Source organism: Mandrillus leucophaeus, unplaced genomic scaffold, assembly GCF_000951045.1.
Source record: "Mandrillus leucophaeus isolate KB7577 unplaced genomic scaffold, Mleu.le_1.0 Scaffold266, whole genome shotgun sequence".
In the NCBI taxonomy this organism is placed as follows: domain Eukaryota; kingdom Metazoa; phylum Chordata; class Mammalia; order Primates; family Cercopithecidae; genus Mandrillus; species Mandrillus leucophaeus.
The window spans coordinates 1,349,566-1,360,892 of NW_012102765.1; the positions used below are offsets into that span (position 1 = coordinate 1,349,566).

Consider the following 11,327-nt stretch of genomic DNA (forward strand, 5'->3'; position numbering starts at 1 on the left):
CCCAGCGAGACTCCGTCTCAAAAAAAAAAAAAAAAAAAAAAATTTAGTATTGCCATACTTCGTCATATTAAAAATGTTTTAGATTATTATCTTGAAATTGCACATACACACCCCTAAAATAAGTTTTATGGTATTTAATATGCCTGTACAGGAGAAAAAATAGGAAAAGGATACAATCATCATAAGTTCTTATTATTACATTATGCTGAGATTTCTAATAACGCTGCCCTTTTCTGGGCATTTTGTATTAAACCTAAAATTTGTGATGTTTTAGACTGTTTCACTAACGTGTTTTGATAATGTCTCAGTGCTCTTGAGAAAGCATTATAAAGTAGTGGGCAATGTTGAAACCTACTCTGGATGTTTTTAGGCAAATTTTTTAACTTCTCTAATGCTAGTGTTCTCATTTATAAAATAGGTGAACCAGGATGAGCCCACAGGATAGTTGTGCTGATGAGGTGCAAGGATGCGTGCCAGGCACCCGGCACTGGCTCTTCCCACACGTAGAGTGCTCAGTAACCGTGAGGTATTAGAATACAAGTGCTCAACCAGTGCTTCGGCAGTTGTGTTCTGTGTCCAGCAGAACTCAACAGAATCCCACGCTTGTCTTTATATGTGAATTCAGTTCCTTTTCAGTTAGTAAGAAATCATGCCTGTGTTTGGGTAATTGAACTTTTAGGATGGGGGAATTGCCTGCCACAATTATTCTCCAAACTTAATGTTTCCATGTCTTTTTCTTCATTTTGGAAGTTGTGGAAAAATTATAATGAAAGAGTATATAAACATTTTCCTCTGTATTATAGCGTATCTGACAGTTTCCTTTATTAAAAAGTACAATACATTAGGGAGAGACTTGATGAACTTAAAGTTTGAAAAGTAGTATTGACTATAAGTGATCTTCAGCTGTGCATTTTTCAATTTGAGGTTGTCGGAATGTAATATTACACATTATTTTACACACCTCTGCAGGATCCAAACTGTGATGTTCCTGGAGTATTGGAACAATACCTATGACTTTTTGTTTCCATTGATTTTTAACTCTTCTAATAACCACTTCTTTAAGAAAAGTCATACATCATCACTTTGATATATCGGAAACAAATTCCTTATGCAATAAAAGCATACTTCTTTCTCACCTACTGGGATCTAGAAACCCTGTTATTGCAAGAAAAAAATCCCAAACCTCAAGAAAATAAAAACACTCTGTCTCAAGAATGGAAACACAGCACATTTCCTCTCAATCGGTGGCCCCAGAGAGACCATCACAATGTATGGACGTGTTTGGAGGTGCGGGAATAGGACTGCACCAAGGCTGTAGCAGGCCAGCAGGTGGGGCAGACTGAGTGGAGGGAGGAGACTGGCATTCAGTAACTACTGTAGAGTGGGAAGAGTGCGGTAAACTATCCACCTGGTGAAGGTGGCTGCTTTCTTGAAGTTTGTTACTTTCTGTAATGTTAATTCCCTCAACTGTTAAAATTTGATTTCTAGACAGGTTATACATTCAAATGATTTAAAATTGGAAAAGAATAAAAAGGTAAACAGTGAAGTCTCTCGCTTTCCCCTGCCTTCATGCCCCCAGTTTACATCTCCAGAAACCTCGGAGGTTTCTTCTGTAACCTTCCAGATGTGTTTTATGCATGTACAAGGAAATGTGTGTATATATATGTTTTTTGTTCCTCTTGTCTTCCTACTTTTTACTGTCCTTCATTTTTTTATGGCTGCAAATATTCCTTTATATGGAAATATAAGCAACTTAATTTACCAGTTCTTTCCCCTGTTGATAGACCTTTAGGTTTCTTTCAATCTTTTACTGTGAATAATACAATGAATCACCTGGTATATTTATAATGTTGTATGTAGGTGGGCCTGCAAAGGTGAATTCCTTGCTAAATCCAAAGACATAATGCATTTGAAACTGTTTTTGCAGGTAGGATACGAGTTTTGTTTTGTTTTGTTTTTTTCATTTATTTTTATTTTACATATCTGAGGTATACAACATGCTTTGTATACATAGTGAAATGATTACTATGGTCAGACAGATGTCTGTATCCTTCATCTTCCGTAGTTACTCTGTGTGTGTGTGTGTGTGTGTGTGTGTGTGTGTGTGCATGTAAAATCTCTTTCAGCAAATTTTTGATACACAGTATTATTAACTATGGTTCTCATGTTGTGTATTAATTTGATCTCTAGAATTACTCATTTTACCTAACTGCAGATTGGTACCCTCTGACCTACTTCTTCCCATCCCAACCATCCCCCATCCCCAGACCCTTGATAACCACCATTCTGCTCTCTATATATATTCAGCTTCTCACCCCCCTGCCTCCCGTTCTGCTTATTAAGTGAGATCATACAGTATTTTTCTGTGTCTAGCTTAATTTACTTAGCATAGCTTCCTCCAGGTTCATCCATGTTGTCACAAATGGCAGTATCTCCTTTCTTAAGGCCAATTATTCCATTGTATAGTTAAGTCCTCATTGTCATCAGTAAGTTCTTAGAAACTGTGGTTAAGAGGTGGAAAAAAAGTATGACAAAACCGATTTTTTTTTTCATTGCATTATACCAAAATTAGATTGAAGGAAACAGTGTTACTTGAGAACATGCTGTATGTTCATTTAGCTTAACATTTCAGTTCCCAAGAACCTATTGATGACATTAAGGGAGGACTTATATATGTACATACACACATCACAATTTCTTCGTCCATTCATCTGTCCTTGAATGGATAAGTAAATTGTCCATTAGGACACTTAGTTTGTTTCCATATCTTGGCTATTGTAAGTAATGCTGCCATGAATGTGGGAGTGCAGATGTTTCTCTCGGGTGCTGATTTTATTACCTTTGAATATATGCCCAACAGAGGCATTGCTGCATCTTATGGTAGTTATATTTTTTTAAAGGAACCTCTATACTGTTTTCAATAATGGCTATACTAATTTACATTCCTATCAACCGTGTACAAAGGTTTCGTTTTCTACACATCCTCATCAACGCTTTTGTCTTTGCCTTTTTGATGATAGTCATTCTAAGATGATATCTATTGTGGTTTTAATTTTCATTTTCCTGATGATTATGGTGTTGAGCATCTTTTCATACACCATTTGACCATTTGTGTGACTTTGGAAAAATGGCTATTCAGGTCCTTTGTTTATTTTAAAATCCAGTTATTTGGGGGTTTTTTGCTACTGAGTTGTGTGAGTTCCTCATATGTTTTGGATTTTAACACCTTATGAGATGTGTGGTTTGCCAATATTTTCCCCTAATCTCTGTGCTACCTTTTTACCCTGTTTTTGTTTTTGCTATACAGAAGCTTATTTGCTTGATGTAGTCCCACTTGCTTGTTTTTGCTTTTGCTGCCTGAACTTTTGGTGTGATATCCAAAAAATCATTGTCAAGGAGGATATCAAGGAGTTTTTCTCCTATATTTCCTTGTAGGAGCTTTATGACTTCAAGTCTTAGGTATTTAATCCATTTCGAGTTGCTTTTTGTGTATGATGTGTAAGATAGGTATCAGGTCCAGTTTCATTCTTTTGCATATAGATATCTAGTTTTCTTACCACTACTTATTGAGGAGACCGTCTTTTCCCTGTTGTATCTTATTGGACTTGTCAAAAATTAGCTTGTAATATATGCTTGGGTTTATTTCTGGGCTCTGTATTCGGTTCCATTGATCCATGTGTCTGTTTTTATGCCAGTACCATACTGTCTTGGTAACTATCACTTTGTAATATAACTAGAAATCAGGTAGTGTGATACTTTCTACTTTTTCTTTCTCAAGATTCTTTTGACTATTCAGGGTCTTTTATGATTTAATACAAATTTGTGTTTTTTATTTTTGTGAAAAATGCCTTTGGAAATTTGCATTGAAGCTGTAGATCACTTTGGATGGTATGGACATTTTAACGATATTATTCCAGTCCACAAACATGGGGATATCTTTATATTTATTTGTGTCTTCAGTTTTTTTCTTTTTTTTTTGAGACAGAGTCACGCTCTGTTGCCCAGGCAGAAGTGCAGTGGCGCGATCTCAGCTCACTGCAACCTCCACCTCCTCCTGGGCTCAAGCAGTTCTGCTGCCTCAGCCCCCCAAGTAGCTGGGATTACAGGTGCCTGCCACCACACCTGGCCAATTTTTGTATTGTCAGTAGAGACAGGGTTTCGCCATGTGGCCAGGCTGCTCTTGAACTCCTGATCTCAGGTGATCTACTCACCTTGGCCTCCCAAAGTGCTGGGATTATAGGCGTGAGCCACCACGCCCGGCTCTGTGTCTTCAGTTTCTTTTGTCAATATTTTATAATGTTTAGTATATAAACCTTTTACTTCCTTCATTAAATTTGTTCCTAAGTGTTTTATTCTTTTTGGTGTTATTTTAAGTGGAAATGTTTTCTTGATTTTTTTTCAGATCATTATTGGTATAAAGAAATGCATGTGATTTTTGTATATTGATTTTGTATCCTGCTACTTGACTGAATTCATTTATTTTAGTAATTGTGGACTTTTTAGGGGTTTCTACATACAGGATCATGTCATCTGCACACAGGGAGAATTTTTCCCCTTTTTTTCTGCTTGGATGCTTTTTATTTCCTTTTCTTATGTGATTGCTCTGGCTAGGACTATGTTGAATATAAGTGTTAAGATTAGGTATCCTTGCCTTGTCCCAAATGTTGAAGAAAAGCTTTCATTCTTTCCCTGTTACAGGTTTGTTTTTGAATAGGCAATAGCTTTAAGAAATACAAAGGTCTTAAAAAGAGTGAACAATGTTAAGTTAGTCTACCTTTCTCGACCATCCCTTCCTTGGAAAGAACCAGTGATTTTCTTACAACTTTCCAGAGATTAGTCATCTAGATACAAGTATGCATATATGGAAGAATTTCTCATGTTTGGGTGATATGGTCTTTTCCTTTTTTTTCGTTTTTTTTTTTTGAGACACAGTCTCGCTCTGTCGCCCAGACTGGAGTGCAGTGGTGCAATCTTGGCTCACTGCAACTTCTGCCTCCCGGGTTCATGCCATTCTCCTGCCTCAGCCTCCCGAGTAGCTGGGACTACAGGCGCCCACCACCTCACCCGGCTGTTTTTGTATTTTTAGTAGAGACGGGTTTTCACCATGTTAGCCAGGGTGGTCTCAATCTTCTGACCTCATGACCCACCCGCCTCAGCCTCCCAAAGTGCTGTGCTGAAATTACAGGCATGAGCCACCACGCCTGGCCGATATGGTCTTTTTCTTTATTGCGGCCTGTGGGAATCAGAAGGCCCTTGTGAATATGTTGGTTAGAAGAGACCTTAGCTTTCAGTGATACCACTTGTGTTAGGGCACTGTATGTGCTACTTTATGCCATTTGTCTCAACATGTATGCTTACTGGTGTCACTATGAACCTCATCAATAAAAGTGCTCTCTTGGGTTTTACTGTCCTCGTGTGCATTGTTTCAGTTGAAAGGTGGTCTTTATATTAGATCCAGTGCTATCCTTGGCCACAAACCATTACATATGATTAGGGATTTCTTCTTCATCATCTTGGAGATCATCTTGTGTTCTCTCCTGTGTTACATGTGTTTTCTGCAGTTTCATTAATTTCTCTTATTTCTTCCGTCAATTTGGGTGGAACGTATCTTCCATAGCTCCCTGACAGAGAAGGTGTGGAAGGTAAGTTTTGGGCATTATATACTTCTGAAAATGTCTTTATTTTACCTTCCTACCTGACTGATCTTTTCCAGGTTGGAAATACGTTTTCATTTATCATTTTTAGTCCATTGATCCACTGCCTTTTAGTTTCTAGTATATGAAGAACTCGATTCTTTCTATGTGACCTGTGTTTTCTTAGGAGCTCTTAGGATTTTAGGAAATTCTTTGTCCTCAGTGTTCTGAAATTTCATGAGGATAACGTCTGTTTTTGCCTATTTTGGATTTTTAAAATCTGTTTTGTTAGACCCTGAGTGGTCTCTTTCAGTCTGCCATCTTATATCCTTCAGTGGCAGGAGATGTTCTTGAACTATATTATTGACAACAATTCCCTCTCTTTTTCTAGAATTCTGCTTTTCAGATGTGAAACGTACTCAATTTTTCTCTGCTTCTTTCCAATTCATGTCCTTATTTTATCTTCCTCTACTGAGTTTTGTTTTTATTTCTGTTGTTTCAATTATTTCATGAGCTTTCTTTCCTTCCTTTGAATGTTTCTTTTGTAGCATCCTGTTCTTCCCTCATGGGTATCTTATCTTATCCCTCAGAGGATCTTAATCTTTTTAAAAATTTTTTTCTTCCTACTTAGTCTATTAATTCCAAATTGTCTTTTATGTTTTCAGGTCTCTGTCAGGGGTGTTGCAGATCTTCAGGCTTCTATGGCCCACATTAAAAGAATTGTCTTGGGCCACACATAAAATACACTGATGATAGCTGATGAGCTTTTTTTTTAAAAAAAAAACAAACAAAACAAAAAAAAAAACAGAACTTATAAAAAGTCTCATAATGTTGTATGAAAGTTTATGAACTTGTAGTGGGCTACATTTTAAGCATCTTGGGCTGCAGGTTGGACAAGCTTGTTACAGACCATCATCAGATAATCTTTATTGTACCTGCATGATTAAAAGTGAATAACTAAAGATGGAGACTGGATAGATACTATTTTTATTTTTTAAAAAAGGAATTAAGTAGTTGATTGGAAAGCTTTGAGTATGTGGTGGTGCTTGTCAATTTGTAAGTTTAGTGGGGTGATTTGTGCTAACCATTTGGGGAACCCTCTGGTTTTAGTATCTTTAGATGTTCTTCTTGAACTGATCAGGTTCCCCACAACAGTCTTTTCAAACCTCATACTTGGAGGCTGGAGATCTGGCTGCTAACTTTCTGAGAATTTAGTGGGGAAACATGGGGTACGGCAGCGGGAGCAGGATGGGGTTGTCCACATTTAGTATGCCCACATTTAGTATAGTTTCTTCATCCTATTTTCAGTCTTTATCCCATTGTTGCGTTTAAGGTCACCCAGGAATCCTGCATCCCATGAATGAGAGTAGCAGCTTCTCAGTGTGTAAACCTAGGAAGCAGGTGTAGGGAGTATGACTTCTGTAGGTAATTAAATAAAGCTCTTGTTGCTTCGGTTTTCTCCCACTTATTTCCAAAGGTAGCCAGTTTTCCTAGTTTCTCAGCTTTCTGAGGATTGTTATAAACTGCATTCTTTTTTTCAGTTCTTTCTGCCTTCAACTGAGAATTTAACTTTGTTAAGTTGTTTTTCTCCTTTCCTATTGTCTTTTTTTTTTTTTAAAGGAGATTGGGTCTTTCTCTGTTGCCCAGGCTGGAATGCAGTGGTGTGATCATAACTCACTGTAGCCTCAGCCTCCTGGCTCAAGCAATTCTCTTCTCCCACCTCAGCCTCCCAAATAGCTGGGATTGCAGGCATGCCACCATGCCCCAGCTTGATTTTATCTTTTAAAAATGGATTATTTTAGTGTGTTTTTAGTAGAGTTTCAGGAGAATGAAATTTTAATATATGGATTTAGCCTGCCACCTTCACCCCAAATTCCCTGTCATTAACTTTTACGTGGGTTTATTTGGAAGTAAACAATTGGTATTGTTATCTTTGGTGCTTGCCGTGTTTCAGTAATTTTCTTTTTTCTTTTCTCTTTCTTTCTTTCTTTCGTTCTTTCTTTCTGAAACGGAATTTTGCTCTTGTTGCTCAGGCTGGAGTGCAGTGGCATAGTCTCAGCTCACTGAAACCTCCACCTCCCGGGTTCAAGCAATTCTCCTGCCTCAGTCTCCTGAGTAGCTGGGATTACAGGCGTGCACCACAACGCCCGGATAATTTTGTATTTTTGGTAGAGACTCACCATGTTGGTCAGGCTGGTCTGGAACTCCTGACCTCAAGTGATCCACCTGCCTTGGCCCCCCCAAAGTGCTGGGATTATGGGCATGAGCCACCCTGCCTGGTCTATAAACTTTTCTTTTCATGGCTTAGTCGTAAGTTCATAGCCATTATCAGATTGTTGTGGAATTGGCTTCAAATATAATAAAAAACAAAAGACACATACCCTGTTCATGCCTTTACAGAAATATGTTATCTCTAATACTGAGAATATTGAAGGAGTTAACAACTTGATTTTAAAATGTATTTGATAAACATGTCTTTTTCCTGTAATACAATGTAAAGCATATATAACTTGGAAAAGTTTGATTACATAGTGTTAAAATAGCATTCTCTAAAATAGCATTCTCTAAGCATTCCATTTACCACATTCAGTGAAGTATTTGTTGAACATGTATTAGGTATCCTGCTAACAATACATCTGTTACTAAGAAAATCTGTGTACCTGTTCTCATGGAGAATACAGTCCAGCAGGGACACAGATTTTAAAGAACCAATTAAAATGAAGCATGACATTCATATATAGGAACATACACTGTTTGACATAACCTTATCTAAATATCAGGAATTCTTCAATACAGTGAAGTTTAGAATAAATCATGAAAGATAAATTAGGTAGAAGGCAGAAATTGGGGAAGACAGTGGAAGAAAGAGCTTGATACATCCAAAGAACTGAATATAGTTCACTGGTGGGAGTGAGATGAAGCTGGAAAGTTTACAAAAGGCTGTTGTAATGGGCCTTGCAATTTGAAGTTTATTTTGAGGGCATTGGGAAGACATGAAAGGATTTTAAGCAGAAAATTGATACATATTTATAGAAAGATCATTTATACAGTAATTTAAAGAACTAATTGGAGAGAGGTAAGCTTTGAGGTGGGGAACTAGATAGCAGCATGTTGTATTAATAGTGAGTCATCTGAGGTTGGACTAAGATGGTGATAGAGAGTGATAAAATGCATTTCAGAGGTATTGAGGAGTCTTGGTTGTGGGAGGAAAGAGATTAGGAATGATTATGGTGGTCTTCCAGGCCTTTATCTTCTCCAGGTTACATGTCCATGCCTTTTAATGATGATAGGTAACATGCGAAAAAGGAGAAAGTTTATTTTAAATCAGTAGTTCATTTTGGATATACTGTTTTCAGTAACTAGGTAGTATTCAATTATAGCTGTGGTTGAAGCTCAGAAGAGAGTTCTGGTCTAGAGACCTGGACCTGAAGACATAATTAAAGAAGTGAATTTGTTAAGTGCAAATGGATTGCACTAAACAGAACTCTTTCTGAGTTCTGTGTTCCTCTTCTCTGATTATTATGTTTTATTTCATGGGAACACTGCACTAAGCAGCACAATTTCTGCAACCATTTGGGGCTTCTGTCTGCTTTCATACTTTCCCTACCAACAGGGATGTGTAATTAAAATGGCTCAGTAACAACCCTGCTTTGTATTCCCCATTATGTAGGGATTATGTATTTGATAGGTTTTTCCAATTTTGTGTATACATTTACTTTTTTCCAGAAGGAGAACTTATGGATTGTGATGGAAAATCAGAATCTAGTCCTGAGCGGGAAGCTGTGGATGATGAAACTAAGGGAGTAGAAGGAACAGATGGTGTCAAAAAGAGAAAAAGAAAACCATACAGACCAGGTATAGTGTCTGAGGTAGACATTTCAATATCATCAATACTTGGTTAATTTAAGAAAAATACAATACTGAAGACTTCAATTAAAATTAACTATTCAGGATTAAGAACTGTCTAAACAAAAATATGTGCATATAAATTAAAGAACTAAACTATTTGAATACGATTTTTTAGCTCAAGAGTTCTTTATTTTGAATATGTGAATACTTCACAATGAATCATTATTGAATACCTTATCCCAAATGTTAACCATTTTATTAAATGCTTTACTAGATTGGCTTTTGTTCATACTTGGACTTTGAAGGCCATTTATATAGTTCCTCTGGATGTGTACCTCTGTAATGCTTTTAGTTTTCAGTATTCACTTTCTAATATCTTTTTTTGAAAAAACTGATTTCAATGTTTATGCAGGAGTGCCAGTAAGTATACAACGTGAAAGGGAACAAGAGAGTTATTATGCCTCCTAGAATTTATAGTCCAGTTAAAACTGTGACGGATTAAACACTCTTATTTCTTATCTACCTCAGGAGTGGAGAGAAAAGTGGTCTTGCTTGTCGATTTTATTTGCCTTATTGGAAAAAATTATTGAAATTGTCACAATACAGAAGTTGTAGGCTTTTATGTATTTATTTAAAAAAATTTTTTTCCCGCTTTTCACAGGTATTGAGTAGGCTTTCCTTAGGCAGTTTATTAATGTCTGTTTACCAATGAGGTTTTAAATTGGATTGGTACAATCTTTATGCTTCTGATTGCTTACATTTTATTGGTAAGAGTGACCTAAATCCCTTTTGCTGTGTAAGGAAGAACTTTCTTACTTCATTTGTATTCTGTGAGACCTTGAAAGATAACGTCTTTTAAATAGGTCACATCTATAATAAGGACCTAAGATTAGTTGCATCTAAATCATTTTATGAAAATGATTTCATTTCTTCCTAATCATGAGGCTCATAAGTGCACTTTAAATTTTAGACATTGCAGATTTCTTCCAGGAACTTGTATTTACTGTTTTTTTTCTTTTCCTCTGCCTCACATGGAAGTCAGCCCTCTAATTGAGGGGCCCATTAGGTCACGGAGTATATTGCTCGACAGCGATATCATTTCACAAAAGCTTATAGTGTTGACTGTGTACCAGACCTCTATTCTAAGCAATTCACTTATGTTATTTGTCCATTTAACATATGTATGAGAAGCTGCTTTGCCTTACCCCCATTTTTAACCAGTGAAAGAACTGAGGCATTGAGAAGTATTTAGTGAGTGAGTAGAATTACATAGTCTGACTCCAGATTCCATGCTGTTAACCTCAGGGCTCTATGTATCCCATGTATAAATACCCTCATACCTTGGAATACTGGACACCATCCCCCTGAAACCATATCAGTCAAAGAATGTTTCTGTCATCTAGCCGGTTAGTATACAAATACAGCCATCCATCACTTAAGTTCAGAGAAATACATCGTTAGGCGTTTTCATCCTTGTGTGAACATCATAGAGTGCACTTCCACAAACCTAGATGGTATAGCTTACTACACACTTAGGCTGCATGGTACCCTAAATCCATTTTAAAAAATAAAGTAATTACGCTACAGTGTTATAACTACAGTGATATCTCTATGTGGTGGGAATTTTTCAGCTCCATTATAATCTTATGGGACCACTGTCTTAACATGCAGGCCTTTGTGACCAACATCATCATGCAGTGCATGACTGTAATTTGATGTATGAGGTACTAATATTTGTCAACTAGATAAACCAGCATAATTTAGTGTTTGATATTTACACCGATACTGTTTAGAAGAGGAAGCGCACACAGGTCTTTTTATATTCTGTTTGATAAGTGATAACAG

At 36.9% G+C, this 11,327-nt stretch overlaps 1 protein-coding gene across 1 annotated transcript in view; it reads left to right on the forward strand.

The window, feature by feature from the left end:
• KMT2C (lysine (K)-specific methyltransferase 2C) overlaps positions 1 to 11,327 on the forward strand; it is a 241,372-nt gene that overhangs the window by 153,077 nt on the left and 76,968 nt on the right. Inside the window, exon 23 of the mRNA XM_011984319.1 lies at positions 9,360 to 9,488. Within this exon, the coding sequence (XP_011839709.1) occupies positions 9,360 to 9,488 (129 nt within the window). The remainder of the gene's footprint in view (positions 1 to 9,359; positions 9,489 to 11,327) is intronic.